We start from the raw sequence: 16,965 nt of genomic DNA on the forward strand, positions 1-16,965 counted from the left end.
CCAGTCCTCCTTTATCGCAACCAAACAAATCAAAGGACACCAATGGACAAAGTACTAATTATATTACTATCCATCCTAATTGGATTCATAATCATACTTATCCAATTTTTTTTACAATCAGGAGGATTAAAAACCATAAAATTAACCAATAAATCATCCCTCTATTATAAACCAAGTTTCATCATATGTGGAGCCAACAATAGTGGTAAAACCGCCTTATTCTATCGTCTAGTCAGCCGCACAAGTGCAGAAGAAAAAGAAGAAGAAGAAGAAGAAGAGAAGAGGAATGAAAAGATCACTACTACTGTGTCTTCAATTGAGCCTAATTTTGGTGAGATTAAATTACCAATTACGACTCCAAGTATAGGTAAATCTTATCAATTGGTTGATTATCCGGGCCATTTAAAGTATTGGAACTTGTTTACAAAGTTGATCAAGAATGATATTACGTTATCTAATATTAAGGGGATAGTAGTCGTGATTGATTCAAGTAGTGCCAACTGGTCCAAAAATGGAAGTTCTACTGGTAATGGTGCTGGTACTAGTGTTGAAGTGGAAAAGATTACCAAGTTCTTGTACAATTTATTAGCTATAACCGAACGCAAACAAAATGGAATTGATTTCTTATTTGCTGTCAATAAATCCGACTTATTTGATTCATTACCAATACACAAAATTAGAAATATATTGGAATTGGAAATTGATAAATTGATCCATAATGAAATCAACAATGTTGATAAAACCTCAGGAATTGACGTAACTGAAGAACTTGAAGATAACAATAAAGAGGTAAATGACTCTGCTAGTGCTGGGTATAGAGAGAATTTACGTGAATTTTGGTTGAGTATAATTGGATCTAGTGATGGTCAATTCACCTTTGATAAATTGGAAGGTAACATGGATTTTATGAGTGGTAGTGTTTTGAAGAATAAGATTGATAAATGGGAATGTTGGTTTGATGAAAAAGTTGTTAACACTTAAGGGGAGGATGAGAAAGGAAGGATGATTTATAGTGTATATACATTAACTGAATAATAAATTAATTTCAACAAAGTATGGTTATGCTTCTTTGAACCAGTAGATGACTAAAGTCCAATCTCTAATTTGCTATTGAATTGGTTACTGTCCGTAGTTGTTTCTCCAGAGTCGAAAACACAGTGAAAGAAAATGGATCTCTTTCATAGTCTATTACTTAAGCTAGGTCATAACTTGCTATTCAACACCAAACTATTTTGAATAATTCCTCTAGTTAAGCAATGTTATGATTTGGAGCAGTGGGGAAAAACCCAGATTGCTGAATCTTTTCCGTGCGTTGTTTATTATATTTCTTCTTTTGATTCAACATTAATCTATTTCGATAAACTTGTTGGTTTAGAGTGTATTTTTTGAATTTGAAATTGGTTAGCTCCGCTTGTTTAGTATTTAATTCTTGTTCAGTAGTGAGTAATTGTTTCTTTAATGTTTCGTAATTATTACTCTTTTGCTTACTAGCTTCAGAACCGGAATCCTCTTTAGTCTCTTCCTTATCTTTATTTTTATCAGACTTGGTATCAGTGGATTTGTCCTTAGACCAATATGAACTAATACCCCATAAATAAGGTTTCGCGGCATCAACATCAACCCTCAATCTCTCAACTTTTTGGGTCAATTCATCAACCAATTTCTTAAGCTTGTTATACTCATCCAGTATAACAGGTGAGGCAAACTGATCATCAAGTAGATGTTGTGCACAAGTGTAGAAGAAATCAAGATTGTTTTCAGCTAGTAGGACAGTTGTCGATGGTTTGAAACATATGGTACATGGTTTGGCATCTTGTTGGGAAACTAGACGTGCATTGTATTTATTAGAGAACGGGGGTTGCTGCTGCTGTGGCTTACTCATGGCAGGGGACAGATTTGAAACAGCTCCTCTGGTATCAGTCGCGAAAGCGATTTGAGATCTTGGAATTTTTCTGGGTGATAGAAAAACAGAAGTCTTGCACGTGACTCTTGAGATTTTCGAGATCAAAAGAGAAGGTTCCTATATTTAGATAAAAGAGCATCGCTCATGAGTGGTAAAAGTAAGAGAAAACCCATATTACTGCTATGACTTTTGCTTTTGCTTTTGCTTTTACCAAAGAACACGAACAGTTGCGTTATCGTTATATTTCAATTTGAAAAGTTAGATGTTGTTGCAAAAATATCTATGCAAAAAGAATACTTGAACTAGCTCTAAGTACTCCAAAGGCCTGTTTCTATCAACTATAACATTACTCCTACCATTCTCGGACTTGAAATGTTGTTCTTTATTAAAGTTATTTATATGGAAATAAGCCTCGGATATGATATATATATATATATATATATATATGTATATGAGTCTCTGTCAAGTATGACAGTGTCGTGAACAATCAAAAAATGTCATAGTGAGAGAGTCACATTTGTGTAAATTGAGTCATTCATTTTGAAATGTCGTCTGAAAGAAACAATAGGAAATAAATTCATTTTCAACCCGTGTTTCGGAAACAAAGGAAAAAAAGGATAGGAGACATAGAAGACCAAATGGGCTTCCACTACTATGAAATAGAAGTTCCAATTGGGCCTTGTATCATAACCTCATATACTCATACAGTTTGTGAAGAAAAGCCAGGTCTACACTCTTGACGTAGACGTATAATAAAACAAAACGCAGACCCAAAGGAAAAACGTGTATAAAAGGAATCCACAATGTCGTGATGTCACCCGTTGATGTAACTTACCTCCATAATAAATTAAAAATGTCGTAATATTTTCTTGTTTTCGTATCTAAGAATATTTCTTTTCTAAGCCACCAATGAATGAATGAACGAAATAACACACGAAATATAAAAAGACCCCAATTGATAGAGAATAGTCGGGAGTGTACTAGCAAGAACCCCGATCCCAAACTCAAACTCAGTACCAGCAACTTTCCTTACTGTAGCATATAGACCTAAGCCAAAATCTAGAACAATATCTTCTCTGACCTATTGTGCCAATTTAGTGTTTGAAAACGATGTGCCTTTCATTGTTGTAGCATGTTTCAAATACTTTTAATAAACGACATTAGAAAGTTGGCCACCAGTACACTACTTTTATTACTAATTTGGGACATATTTTAGACAAACGACATTTTAATATTTAAATCAAATAAAATTAGACACTCTACAGAACACCACAGAACAGAAACAGAACAGAAACAAACAGCAAACCAAAATTTCTTTCCTTCTCTCTCTTCCCTTTGCATTCAAAAATCTCAACAACAAAAAAAATTTCCTTCCCTTTCCCCCCTATTTACGTACCACTTCTTTTGTTACTATAAGCCTTTATAAGCATACATACACCCCCATAACACCCATAGACTCTTCATCTAACATCTACTGGTTGTAGCATACGCACCACGCACACACACACACACACACACACACACCCGCCCACTGCTACCTCTACTACTGCTTTTACACCGAAGAAGAGTTATTATTACATCAGCAACAACTGAAATATCTAAAACACCTAAGACGAGTTTTTACAACACAACCACGCCTCCTCAAATGTCCACTGCAGACCATCAAGAAGCCGACATCGACTCAATTGTCGATAGATTGCTAGAAGTTAGGGGATCACGTCCAGGTAAGCAGGTCACTTTGGCTGAACATGAAATTCGTTATCTTTGTACCAAAGCCAGAGAAATTTTTATTCAACAGCCAATATTGTTGGAGTTGGAAGCACCCATCAAGATTTGTGGTGATATTCATGGACAGTATTATGATTTGTTGAGGTTGTTTGAGTATGGAGGATTTCCACCTGAGGCCAACTATTTGTTTCTTGGTGATTATGTTGATAGAGGTAAACAAAGTTTGGAAACCATTTGTCTTTTATTGGCTTACAAGATCAAATATCCGGAAAACTTCTTTATTCTTAGAGGCAATCATGAATGTGCTTCAATCAATCGTATTTATGGGTTTTATGATGAATGCAAACGAAGATATAATATTAAACTTTGGAAAACTTTTACTGACTGTTTTAATTGTTTACCTATTGCTGCTATTATTGATGAAAAAATATTCACCATGCATGGTGGATTGTCACCGGATTTAAATTCAATGGAACAAATTAGGAGGGTCATGCGTCCAACTGATATTCCTGATGTTGGGTTATTGTGTGATTTGTTATGGTCAGATCCTGATAAAGATATTACTGGTTGGTCTGAAAATGATCGTGGTGTTTCTTTTACTTTTGGTCCTGATGTTGTTTCGCGTTTTTTGCAAAAACATGATATGGATTTAATTTGTCGTGCTCATCAAGTTGTTGAAGATGGTTATGAATTTTTCAGTAAACGTCAATTGGTTACTTTATTTTCAGCTCCAAATTATTGTGGTGAATTTGATAATGCTGGTGCTATGATGTCAGTTGATGAGTCATTATTGTGTTCGTTCCAAATTTTAAAACCGGCTGATAAAAAACCAAGATATCCTTCGTCTGCTGGTTCTTCTGTTGGTGGTGGTAACAGGCCAAACCCGAATACTAGGAAACCAAAGAAGCCAACCAAGTAGAGAAGAAGGCACAGGGAGCGGGAGCTACCGTGATCTAATGGTGTTGGGACAACACCATGACTTCCTTTTTGTTTACCACACTTTTTTTTATATGTTACTTTTGAAACAACAACAACAACAACAACAACAACAACAACAACAACAACAACAACTACTTTAACTATAAAGCTCACCTAGTGAAGCTACCAACCATTACCACACAAGATGTGTAACCCATAGGAGAATCCAAACTTTTTATCTTACTCCTCACACACAAACACACATGCATAGAGAACATGACTATTGTTCGTTCGTTCCTTATCAAACAAAATCAAAATTAAAACTTGCAGCATGATTCATTGAGTTTTATCATATATCTGCATTCTGTACATTAATCACAAACCCAACAATATAAATAAACATGCCCCACCCAACATATAATGAAATAACCTTGTCTCCACTACAACTTCACTTAAATCAATAAAGAGTGGGTCTTTATTTCAATTTAGTTGGAGAGGGATGGTGTTTTGTTGCTATTCAAACTACTACTACTACTACTATTTGATGATGTGATGCCCCCCCCCCCCCAATTTCCAAAAATATTTTAACTTCAAAAACCCTGTATTATTAATAATTTCCATTGTACTTGCACACAACAGCCCAGTTGCTTTTTTGCATTCTTTTATTGTTTTTTTGTTTGACGATGGTGTTGAATACTTGATAGAATTTTATAGATGAAAGATCGTAGACAAACTAAAAAGGCATATAATTGCCCTTGCAGTTTGTTTATATAGTGATTTTTTTTCGAGTATTTATAGCATAGAAGAAAGTAAAGAGAAGCTGCAAGTTGCTAGTTGTTGCCGTCGTCGTCGTCGTTTAAAGTGCGATGGTTTGATGATGGAGTTTTATCTGGTGCGTTTTTGTGTCATTCGTTGTGGTTGATTGGCTGCGAAATATTTTGGAAATTGTTATAAATTTGAAATTTAGTTTATCGTTTTTTATATAATTGAATTTGGTAGTTGGTGTTGACGATTATATATAAGTTTGTTTATATGGAGTAAGATTTAGTTTATGTGTCTAGAAATTATGCATCGTGAGAAGAGCTAGAAGAGCTAGAAAGCTAGAGAAGGTGGTTTATTGTTGCTTTGAAAATTGAGTCTGAGTTATTGAGGGTGGTTTACTGTTTACTGTTTGTTGTTTGATATGTTATATCGTTTTTACTATTACTACTATTTGTTATCTTGAGAGATTATATGTTCTATTTCCTAGAGATACCAGACTCTTGGGACTTTAGGAAACCTCATTGTGTTTTATTTTTTATATATTATAATATGATTTTTTATTTAGATTGAATCTGAATTTTTATAGTAATGCTTTAGATTTGAAACAAGTTGTAGAATTTGTAGAATTTGTAGAAGTGTAAGGGTATGTGGTAGGAGTAGTGGTGGTGAGAAGGAGGAGAGTCTTGAAATTTGAGGTCAAAATGAAAGACTATGGAGAAAAGAAAACTCCTTTGACTGGTATGGAATGATGTGCGTCAATTAGCAGTTATTAATCTATTTTACCCATTCTTCAGTTGACAGTCCCCTTATTCGGAAATGAGATCCTAGTATAGTAACATTTTAAGGTTCACCGGGTATTTCACATCTTGTTCTTTGGTTGCGAAAATATCAGTGTTAGGGCTGTAACCCTTATTATTAACTACTATAGTTTGTATCTTGTCTGTTTTGTGTAACCAAAGTATAGTATGAAAAAAAAAAGAGTTTGAATGCATTTGAAAGAAAAGGAGGAGAGAGAAATTTTTTTTCAATAGTTAGTTTACACCAAGAACATCAAATAGCAGTACACAATGGTACGTCTAAACAACACGACGATGTCAAGCGGGAGAGTCTATTTATTGGGATTGAAATGATTAAAAGATGTGATTACTCGAGATGGATAGAGTTAGGAGACAATGATTGGGAAGATCATGGGAAATGAAACCGAAAGGGGCAGTAGGAGATTAACCAGAATTAACACTACAAATAACCGACAAAGAGTGAGTGATTGAGAGTACATGGAGCTCATCATAAATAAGTACATGATCTGATTTTGAAATTAGGGAAGGAATAGTCAAGATTTTTCAAAAAAGCCATCATTGTTGAGAAGGGACTGTAATTGCAAAGTTGACGATCAAAATTGAGCTGGAATACTATTTTACATCCAGAGGAATGTCAAATATGGCCCGTTTCAGTTACCCTAGTTACAACCCTCGCATCTCCCAGCGTCTTTTCTCATTTTTTATCCATAATCATCATTCAATCTCAATATTCCATCATGACAACACCCACTTTACTATCTCCAAAAAAAGCGAAATATACTAACTATATTTTTCCAGGTTTTAGTTCAAGATTTATTACACCCATCACCAGCTTCCGAAGCCAAACAACACAAGTTGAAATTATTGGTTCAACAACCAAGATCATTTTTCATGGATGTTAAATGTCAAGGATGTTTAAACATTACTACTGTTTTCAGTCATGCTCAAACTGCCGTCACTTGTGATTCATGCTCAACTGTGTTGTGTACTCCAACTGGTGGTAAAGCTAAGTTGACTGAAGGTTGTTCTTTTAGAAGAAAGTAAACTGGAGGTATAGGAGTTATAGGAGGGGTGCTTTGAATATAGAGAGAGAGAGAGAGAGAAGAAGAGAAAAAGGAGAAACGGGTTTGCTTATCCTTTAGATGGCTCATTTGTTTAATGAAAAATAGGGTTATTTTTACATGTATCATAATTTTTGAAGTATATGTGTTTTAAATATAGAATGTGTATACTAAAAAAGGTTTTTAATTAAAACATTAGTAAAATTTGATATAACAGCCACCACTTTGAATAATAATATGCTCTACAAGCTCTTCTTAAACATACTTTGTATTAAATTGCAAAATAAAACTACTTTCCTCCACATCTGTATAACTTACTGTATAATCAACTGTATTAACTGCATTAACCGCACTAACTGCATTAAATTCCCCAGAGTTTCTAAAGTTTTGCACCTTTGGAATTTCTAACTACTTCATCAATTGCATTGGCAACTTTATCAACATTACCATCATTTAATCCGGCAACTGAAGCTCTACCACTTGAAACCAAATAAACACCATGTTTCTTTTCCAATCTTTCAACTTGTTCAGGAGTTAAACCAGTAAATGAAAACATACCAGTTTGATCAGTTATATGATTCCAAGTTCCTGGAGTACCCAATTTTTCCAATTTTGAACGCAAAGTATTTCTCATTTTAATAATTCTTGATGACATTGTCACCAAATCTTTTCTCCATTGAGAATACAAGCTAGGATCATTGAGTATAGTAGATACAATCTTAGATCCATATGCTGGTGGATTTGAAATTTCACAACGAATAATTAAATTCAATTGTGATTTAACTGCTCTACCAAATGCATCATCTTTAGTTGGCAATACTACATGAATAGCACCAACTCTTTCACCATACATACCAACGTTTTTGGCAAATGATTGGCAAATGATGATGGGAGTAGATTTAATAACTGAATCATTAATGGCTTTACGGATAGGATAAGCATCTTTTTCCAAATCACCAGAAGCAAACCCTTGATAAGCTGAATCAAAAATGATTAAATGTTTCTTGGCTTCTAAAGCTTGCAAGATCTGATTCCATTGTTCATAGTTTGGATCCAATCCAGTTGGATTATGAGCACATGCATGCAAAAGGAAAATTGATCCCTGTTCAGCTTGATTTATAGTGTTTAAAAACCCCTTCAAGTCCAAAGATTTAGTAGCATTGTCCCAATAAGGATATGTCTTTACCGTCAATCCCAAAGTTTCAAACACTTGTTTATGGTTAGCCCAAGTTGGTTGAGATAAGTAAATCGTATGAGGACCAGCAGAATAAAATTTTTTCAAAAACAATCCAGCTAAATGCAAAGCACCAGTTCCCGATAAACTTTGTTGTGAAACAACTCGACCTTCTCCAATAGCAGGCGATTTATCTCCCAATAATACTTTAGCAGCACCAGTATAAAAAGGCTCATACCCAGAAATAGATAAATATTCATGATTATAATCAGGCGAATTGATCAATTTTTGTTCAGCTTGACGAACAGCTGGTAAGATCCATGGTTTACCGTTGTTGTCACGATAAGCACCAATACCTAAATCAACTTTATCACTACGTGGATCTTTAGTGTATCTGGCTTTTAATCCAAATAATGGATCTGGCGGTAATTCTTGAACATTGGTGAATAATTCGGACATGGTGAGGAGGTGTTATTACTCTTATTTCGTTGTAAAGAATAGAAGCAAGAAGGAAAACTGATGTTCTTTTATTGGTAAAAAGTTGTGGGTGAGTTTTGTTGGTGTTTTTAGCAAAGATTTTCGGAAGAATATTTTGTGGAGGGTCGTGTGCCGTTGGTGGTTAATTTGTTACTTTGCGTCAATTATTCCCTTCTATCCGAGAAAGAGGCATTTCTTTTTTTGTTTTTCTTTTTTCTGTCTTGTGCCATTTTCAATTAAATGAGGGGTAAGCCATTAAGCTTTATTTTTTTCTTCGTTCAGATGTGTGTACACGTGACTACGGCAATTAATTTCCAAGACAGATCGGTTTTAACAACTGATACGGTTATAATATTGATGGTTCTTATAAGTGGTTGAGACAACATCTCTCAGGTATCGAATTAAGTAAGAGTGACCTCGTTTTCCATGAGGCGATCCGTATTGTAGATACCTCTATAAATATCACTAGCGGTTCGCACTGTTAAGTTGTCTTGTTTTTTTCCTCATATGGTTTATGGTTACAACGGTTGATTTCGGAATGAAAAAGTACCGCTATGCAACATAAACTGAAGTAATTTGGCTAGACGCAGCATCCACCAAACTCCTTCTCCACCCACAAGATTTAGAAGCAACGCAAACTCTACTATTTATAGCAACATTATAGTAAAGATGGAGAAGGTTCCCTATGACCATAGACTAAATTTAGATTCTTTCTTAGCGACAAGAGTTAGACGTAGCTTTTTGTAAGGATCCCCCAAAATTGAAGCACCCTTATGGAGATTTCAAAGTGGAGTCCGGACTTTGGGTGGAAAGGATCCATTGGGTATTACAAAAGCAAGGATATTCTCAATTGAATTCAATTTCACGATGTAACAATACTTTTGCCGCAAATTTTAAGCAAAAATTGAACAAAAGTAGTAAAAGTATGTCCTTTTAGAATCAACCATACAACGATTCAGCAAATGATAGTAATCAAGTTATAAACGTTGTTATTTCTGAGGCCCGAACCATACAACTATTGTGTTGACTGCAAAAACGGTATGAATCGTAACCAAAAGAACGAGGACTTCAGCAAGACACACAGCTATCAAACTGGATATGTTCCAACAGTCCAACGATGGTACTGCACTACCTTAAAGAGATGAGAAATTTTCTATCCAGCCATCGTTCACAGCTAGTGTATGCATTACCACTGCTATAACTTTTTTGCAGTCACTCAGTAACGTCGCACCAGATTGAACCATTTATTGACTCATTTTTCCTTGTCGCACCAAATCAGTTCAGATGAACTAAAAAAAATTGAAAAATTTGTTAGTATACCAAATACTTCATATCATACAAACCATAAGCTAACCGTTAAAATGTCTTCTTTTGGTACATTATTCAAAGTCACAACCTATGGTGAATCACACTGTAAATCAGTTGGTTGTATAGTTGATGGATGTCCACCAGGTTTAAAATTAGCTGAAGATGATATTCAACCACAATTGACGAGAAGAAGACCCGGACAAAGCAAATTGTCTACTCCAAGAAATGAAGCTGATGCAGTTGAAATACAAAGTGGGACTGAAAACGGTGTCACTTTAGGTAGTCCCATTGGTATGATTGTTCGTAACAAAGATCATCGTCCTGGCGATTATAGTGAAACTGATTTATACCCAAGACCAAGTCATGCTGATTACACATATATACAGAAATATGGATTAAAATCAGGATCAGGTGGAGGAAGATCATCAGCTAGAGAAACTATCGGAAGAGTAGCTGCTGGTGCCATTGCCGAAAAGATTTTACATGAGGTAAACAATGTTGAAATTGTTGCCTTTGTTTCATCAATTGGTGAAGTCAGCATGGATAGAAATGCTCAAGATCCAACTTTCCAAAATATCTTAAACACAATCACTAGAGAACAAGTTGATGATGTTGGTCCAGTAAGATGTCCTGATGATGGAGTACGAGATGAAATGGTTAAAGTTATTGAAAAATACCGTGATGCCAAAGACTCCATTGGTGGTGTTGTCACTTGTGTCATTCGTAATTGTCCAATTGGTTTAGGTGAACCATGTTTTGATAAATTAGAAGCTAAATTAGCTCATGCCATGTTAAGTTTACCAGCTACAAAAGGATTTGAAATTGGGTCTGGGTTCTTAGGTACACAAATCCCTGGATCAAAACATAATGATCCATTTATTCATGATGAAAAAAATAATCGATTAAGAACCAAGACCAACAACTCTGGTGGTATTCAAGGTGGTATTTCTAATGGTGAAAATATTTATTTCTCAGTAGCTTTCAAATCAGCAGCTACAATTAGTCAAGAACAAGAAACAGCTACTTATGATGGTAAACATGGTGTTTTGGCAGCTAGAGGAAGACATGATCCTAGTGTTACTCCAAGAGCTGTTCCTATTGTTGAAGCAATGGCTGCGCTTGTGTTGTGTGATGAATTTATGATTCAACAAGCAAGAAGCGCAACTGCTGGGTTATTGAAGAAGTAAGTCACCATTTGTATATAGTTGAAGAAGCTGTAATAGACAAAGACATGCAATGTGTTGGTGTAGCTGCACCCTTTGTATTGTGATATACGCGTATGGTATATTGGTTGTGAAAAAAAACCTCATGACACGTATTGAAATTTCTCACGACAATTTTTTTTTTCATCAACCGCAGTAGATCAGTTCAAAGCAAACTGTTTCTATACCAATTGCCTAGCGCCTTCCCCCCTCCCCACCATGAAGTTGCTTTTATCAATTCTTATATTTGTTTCATCAATCTTGGCTCACAATGTCCTCTTACAACCATACGGCAAACAATGCTTTTTCGAAAACTTGAAAGCAAATGACGAATTAGCCCTTTCATTCCAAGTTGGATCTCGTAACCCATCAAACCCAGAGCAACACGTTGTTGACTTCTACATTACTTCACCAAAGGGTAACACTCTTGTCAAACGTACAAATATTGCTCACGGTGACGAATCAGTTAAGGCTGTGCAACTGGGCAAATACCAATATTGTTTCTCCAATGAACATTCAGGAAGATCAGATATTGATGTAAGTTTTAACATCCATGGGGTTGTTTATGTTGATGCTAATGACCCTAAGGCTGATACGTTGGATTATGCTATTCAAAGATTAAGCGTTTTAACTGATGAAGTTAAGGCTGAACAAGGGTATTTGGTGATTAGAGAAAGAACTCATAGAAACACTGCTGAATCTACCAATTCTAGAGTTAAATGGTGGTCGGTTTTCCAAATTTTTGTTGTTGCTGCTAATTCACTTTTTCAAATTTATTACTTGAGAAGATTCTTTGAAGTGAAATCTGTTGTATGAATAGAAAGAAAGTGTAGTTTATAAATGAAAAAAAAGGAGTCACATAGGGGCGATGGGGAGTAAATCACATACGAATGCACCCATGATCAAGTGTAGATCTTTTTGAGCCAATCCTTGTCTACAGTGGAATAAGGAAGGTAATTCGCTTATAAATTCTAATCATACACTCTACGTTTAAAACCAAAAATCAACAATGTCACTCTCATTAGTATGCTTTACAGGAGCAATCACAATAGTATTAGCCTCTAAATCCTTGACAAAATAAACCTCTCTAAGAAATGGAAGTCCAATTCCCAGAGTGTCTATTTCTTCAGACACGATAGCTATATAGTTACCACAGTTATCGGGATTAAACAATGACACGTAGAACAAATTAGAGTATGGAACGGCAATATTGATGGGTCCAGAAGAAGATCAAGGCAAATTACTTTTAGGTGGTGTCGATAGAGCAAAATGTGAGGGTGAATTGGCTCTTTTTGATGTTGAGCAAAACATTCATGCAACATCAATAATTACTGCCAGTGGTAAAGTTTTCCCGTTTACAAAAAAAGTTGGATTTGATACTGGTAATGCTTGGTTTTCATTAGAGAGCCTGATTGTTGATGGAATACACAAAGATTTGGGTATGGATTCCCAAAACTGGTTTGATTGTGATCGTGTTTCGAATACAGCTGATAGCTTTAAATTTAATCTTGGACCAATCAATATCTCAGTTCCATACACAAACTTTTTCTACGAAGCTGGATTCAATAACAAATGCGGAACTTATATTGGGTCTAATAATAATAAAGGTGCTCAGGGAATTGGACTCCCATTCCTCAGAGAAGTTTATTTTGTCAAGGATTTGGAAACCAAGCATATTGGTATTGCTCCAGTTAAGCACACTAATGAAACTGACATTGTTGATTTTTGGTTTTAGAAGTTGGATAGTACTACGTAGAATAAAAAGTGTTAGAGATTCAAGTTAGCTCATTTTTGGTAACCCTGTGAAGACCTTATCTTACCTGGTGCCTCAAATAAATGGCAGTACAATCAAACATCAAGTTGTAAATTCAATTCTAATAATACAGACTTAGAAAATCCCCTATTTTAGAACCAAAAATCAACCAAATCGGTTGCATCATTATAATTCGCTTTAGCCAATCCTATTTTTTTTGAATCAAGATTGAATGCAACATAAGCATTTTGTAAAAACAAATCACCAAAGAAATTATTTCCATCATTTGAGCCATAAATTCTAGCTTGACATAACGAGCCGCCTGAAAATTGATAAAATAAATTCTGATAAGGAATAGTTATTGAAACACCATCAAAATTTAACGTTAATTGATTTGAATCTAATGAAAGTTGATCACATGATGCGCTCCCTGATTCACTTAAGCCAAGAGCTTGATAAATTTGTTTAGCCACTGCAGTGTCCAACTGGATATAAGTGGTTCCACTATCTAACGCAACTGGGATGTTTAAATCAACAGTTGATCCATCGGGTGCTGTGACTGAACCCAATTCGACGGCTGTCCACCTATAATCAGCAAAGTCAAGTACAGCTAAATCACCAGAATATTTAGCTTTATCAATGGCACCAAACACCACACTTCCACTCGACGCGGAAGCCAGGTTTAAGTATAATGAGTAAGCCGTCTTGTCAACTATACCTGCGTTTTTCAAAGCAGCGGGGAAATTGGGGTACTTATCATTAGTAGCTTCCAAATCTGGTAAACCTAAGCCTAACACCCCAGTATCTCTGGCTACTGAATTCATTAATCCAAATTGAAACTGTTCTACTTTAGTTCCATCAGCAAACCAATAACCATCTTTACTCCAGTATCCACTAGCTCCATCGCCATCACCGTAATTGTTATTGACTGACGTAGATAAATTGTGGAATGTGTTTGAAATTGAAGGAGTGAAACTTCCTAATGATTTACAATCACTACCGCCAGTACAGGTAGCATCGTTTGACGGGAACCATAAATCACTACTTCCTGTGTCGACTGTGACACCAATCTGTTGCTTGGTTGATCCGATTGAGACTCTAGCGAAATAATATAATGTGCGGCGGTAGAGTGTTTCTGTTTCTTCCCTTTTAGATGAAGGGGTCATATCAACGACATCAAAGTCTAATGTGTGGAATTTTGGAGCTGATGGTAATCTTTTGTCAACCGGAACAGCAAAGATCGACGTTGATGCGGTCAATATGGATAGAATTGTGGAGATGTGCATTTTAAGCATTTGGTGCTCTTGTTTAAACGAGTGTCAATAGTTGGAAAAAAGTTCAAAGTTGTTCAAGTTACTTGAGATGACTTTGACATGTTAGATTTTGAATGTGTACCCCAGATATGAAGCACTTCTTATATTATGTTCTTCAATGATGGTGGCGAAGTTCATCTTTGTTGTTTTCCCCACTTTAACTTTTGGATCTTATTGTCGAGGTAACTCTTTGTGAAAAAATACATTTGTTTATATTTTGACTATTCTCTTGTTTACTAACAAAGTGGTTAGCATTCCCTATTGTTTGCAACCCCATCGAGAAAGAATGCCGGTTTGCATTGTTGTTGTTGTTGTTTATTGTTGTTGATGGATTGATTTTGTGATGCAACTCAAAAAAGGTACGCGCTTCACAGTTACACAAAACAAGATATGAAATATTACTGTTTTGCATGAACCAAAGAGTAATGAGTTTTAAGGTATGGATGTATAAATGCTATAGCTATAAGAGAGATATTTGACAAGATATGTACCCGTAAGTGATAACATTTACACCCCAAAACTATATAATTTTCTCATGAATCAACATTTGTGATGTGAAAATATTGCGACTTAGTCAAAATATTGGACAAAGAGACGATTGGTGTCCTTTTGGATGACGTAATTGATTTGAGTGTAGACAAAAGTGAAGTTCCTTACACATTTGCTAAACACCTGATCCATGCAATGAAGATGAATAAGCCTGACTAACGAAAAACACTTTGATCTAATAGTTTCATGTCACAAATTGTTTGCATGGAATTCATGTAAAGACCTAGCTGGAATAAGTGGTAAAAACGATAAATATTAGTGAGAGCCACTAAGCCTACATGTTTTCAAACATGCGAATCAAAGAGGTTTTAAGCTGTGCATCTGCTTTGGTCAGTTAAAGAGTATTGAGGCTCTAGTTCAATACAATATCAACAAATGCTTATGCATTGATCTACCATAGTATTATAACCTTTACTTCTTAGCTTTTTCTTCTTCTTCATCAATATATTCAGCTGCCATTTCACTAAGGATAGGGTACATACCTGCGAAAGCCGAAGCATTGGCACTTGACGCATTACCCATCTTCAATCTCATAGCGATACCTTGAGAAATAACACTTAATCTCAACAATCCAAACACATGACCCAAAATCCACAATTTTGTAGGATCATTACTTGGATCCTCAGGATCCCAAGTTACCAACTTAGAATAGTTGGTCAATTGTTTATACAAAAATTCCTGTGATTCAGGATTTTCTTTACCCATTTCTGTCTTGTTTGGATGCGTCATCATTGTGTTTAATACATTGGGGAATTCAAATGGTTGTAAGAAATTAGATAGATCAAATAATGGATGGCCAATGGTACATAATTCCCAATCTAATACCCCACAAACTTGTTTTGTGGTGGGGTTGAATAAAAGATTATCGATTTTTAAATCTCCATGAATTAATGTTAATTTGGCGGGATCTTTGGGACCATGAGTCAAGATCCATTGAGTAATTTTATCAAAGTCGGGAATTGGATCAACGTGTTTTGATTGCAAGTTGTGAATACCAGTTAAAGTCTTGATTTGTCGTTGGAAATAACTAGACAGTTTGAGTTTGGCGATATTTTGAAATTGAGGGAAATGTTGCAGTGGTAACAAACTAATCAATTTCTCACAATCCAATGTATGGATAGCTGCAATAGTGGTGATTATACTTTTCCAATACTCATCTCTTTCCTGCGCTGAAGCACCAGGAATCTCTGGATTTTTAATTTGGATTCCATTAACATAATCCATAACATAAAACACGTATCCAATGACACTTTCATCCTCACACAATAAATGAACTCTAGGCACAGGCACTTTCAATTGCGAAGTTTGATTCAATGTGTTTATTCCATTCAAGATAAAAAATTCACGTTCAACAGCATGAGCCAGTTTGGAAATTAATTTGGCATTAGGACTTGGCTTCCTTCTCAAGACGAATTTGTGACCCGAAGAATCTTCCAAGTAGTATGTAGGGTTTGATTGACCAAAAGTGAATTGTTTTACCGTGGCGAAGTCGCGAGGGATTTGGGCGACTGATCCAATGTGGGTGTTGGGTGAAGATGAAGATACTTTGGATAAGTACGTGCGAAGATTGTCCAAGTTGATTGGTGAACGAATATCAGTTAATTCAGGAGCAGACATAGTTGGAAGATAAGTGGCGGATGGTGAAGTATTTTAAGAGTAAGTTTTGGAGAGGTATTTGCTGTTTTATATTTGAACCGGAGATAAATTGTTGAGTGGGGAAAAATTGAGAAATGAAAAAAAAAATTTAAATTACCGAAATATGGGGGAAGAGGGAAGAGGGAAGAGGGAGGAGGAGAGATCGGAACGGATAATTACAATAAACGCTACCCAACAAATAGAGCGCAGATCATCTGATCATCACTAAAATAACGAACTATATATGCGCTAGATGTATTCACCCGAGGGTGCACATAAATCCAGATATGCAAACAAGATGTATTATATCAATGGTGTAATAAGTGTGTGTAGAAAACCCTTGCTTTACTCTGCGGAGAAAACACCTTCAATAATAATTCTTATT

At 35.6% G+C, this 16,965-nt stretch overlaps 10 protein-coding genes across 10 annotated transcripts; 6 read left to right on the top strand and 4 right to left on the bottom strand. All coding sequences in view use genetic code 12, as the record gives it.

The window, feature by feature from the left end:
- Positions 1-42: 42 nt before the first annotated feature.
- On the top strand, positions 43-981 carry CORT_0G01950 (Srp102 protein; the record flags this gene model as incomplete). The annotated part of the gene is made up of 1 exon (XM_003870954.1): positions 43-981. One exon carries the CDS (start codon positions 43-45, stop codon positions 979-981), a length of 939 nt encoding a protein of 312 aa, XP_003871003.1.
- Positions 982-1,249: 268 nt separating this feature from the next.
- CORT_0G01960 (hypothetical protein) lies at positions 1,250-1,882 on the bottom strand (the record flags this gene model as incomplete). Its single annotated transcript, XM_003870955.1, has 1 exon — positions 1,250-1,882. The coding sequence occupies one exon, from the start codon at positions 1,880-1,882 to the stop codon at positions 1,250-1,252; it is 633 nt and encodes a 210-aa protein (XP_003871004.1).
- Positions 1,883-3,548: 1,666 nt separating this feature from the next.
- On the top strand, positions 3,549-4,550 carry CORT_0G01970 (Glc7 serine/threonine phosphatase; the record flags this gene model as incomplete). Its single annotated transcript, XM_003870956.1, has 1 exon — positions 3,549-4,550. One exon carries the CDS (start codon positions 3,549-3,551, stop codon positions 4,548-4,550), a length of 1,002 nt encoding a protein of 333 aa, XP_003871005.1.
- A 1,828-nt stretch (positions 4,551-6,378) lies between these two features.
- Positions 6,379-7,152, top strand: CORT_0G01990 (Rps27 ribosomal protein; the record flags this gene model as incomplete). Its single annotated transcript, XM_003870957.1, has 2 exons — positions 6,379-6,381; positions 6,907-7,152. 2 exons carry the CDS (start codon positions 6,379-6,381, stop codon positions 7,150-7,152), a joined length of 249 nt encoding a protein of 82 aa, XP_003871006.1.
- Positions 7,153-7,548: 396 nt separating this feature from the next.
- CORT_0G02000 (Aat21 aspartate aminotransferase) lies at positions 7,549-8,802 on the bottom strand (the record flags this gene model as incomplete). The annotated part of the gene is made up of 1 exon (XM_003870958.1): positions 7,549-8,802. The coding sequence occupies one exon, from the start codon at positions 8,800-8,802 to the stop codon at positions 7,549-7,551; it is 1,254 nt and encodes a 417-aa protein (XP_003871007.1).
- Positions 8,803-10,181: 1,379 nt separating this feature from the next.
- Positions 10,182-11,315, top strand: CORT_0G02010 (Aro2 chorismate synthase; the record flags this gene model as incomplete). Its single annotated transcript, XM_003870959.1, has 1 exon — positions 10,182-11,315. The coding sequence occupies one exon, from the start codon at positions 10,182-10,184 to the stop codon at positions 11,313-11,315; it is 1,134 nt and encodes a 377-aa protein (XP_003871008.1).
- Positions 11,316-11,549: 234 nt separating this feature from the next.
- Positions 11,550-12,146, top strand: CORT_0G02020 (Emp24 COPII-coated vesicle component; the record flags this gene model as incomplete). Its single annotated transcript, XM_003870960.1, has 1 exon — positions 11,550-12,146. One exon carries the CDS (start codon positions 11,550-11,552, stop codon positions 12,144-12,146), a length of 597 nt encoding a protein of 198 aa, XP_003871009.1.
- A 397-nt stretch (positions 12,147-12,543) lies between these two features.
- CORT_0G02030 (hypothetical protein) lies at positions 12,544-13,065 on the top strand (the record flags this gene model as incomplete). Its single annotated transcript, XM_003870961.1, has 1 exon — positions 12,544-13,065. One exon carries the CDS (start codon positions 12,544-12,546, stop codon positions 13,063-13,065), a length of 522 nt encoding a protein of 173 aa, XP_003871010.1.
- A 170-nt stretch (positions 13,066-13,235) lies between these two features.
- Positions 13,236-14,378, bottom strand: CORT_0G02040 (hypothetical protein; the record flags this gene model as incomplete). The annotated part of the gene is made up of 1 exon (XM_003870962.1): positions 13,236-14,378. One exon carries the CDS (start codon positions 14,376-14,378, stop codon positions 13,236-13,238), a length of 1,143 nt encoding a protein of 380 aa, XP_003871011.1.
- A 978-nt stretch (positions 14,379-15,356) lies between these two features.
- Positions 15,357-16,562, bottom strand: CORT_0G02050 (hypothetical protein; the record flags this gene model as incomplete). Its single annotated transcript, XM_003870963.1, has 1 exon — positions 15,357-16,562. The coding sequence occupies one exon, from the start codon at positions 16,560-16,562 to the stop codon at positions 15,357-15,359; it is 1,206 nt and encodes a 401-aa protein (XP_003871012.1).
- Positions 16,563-16,965: the final 403 nt, after the last annotated feature.

The sequence above is a fragment of the Candida orthopsilosis genome, assembly GCF_000315875.1.
Source record: "Candida orthopsilosis Co 90-125, chromosome 7 draft sequence".
Classification (NCBI taxonomy): Eukaryota; Fungi; Ascomycota; class Pichiomycetes; order Serinales; family Debaryomycetaceae; genus Lodderomyces; species Lodderomyces orthopsilosis.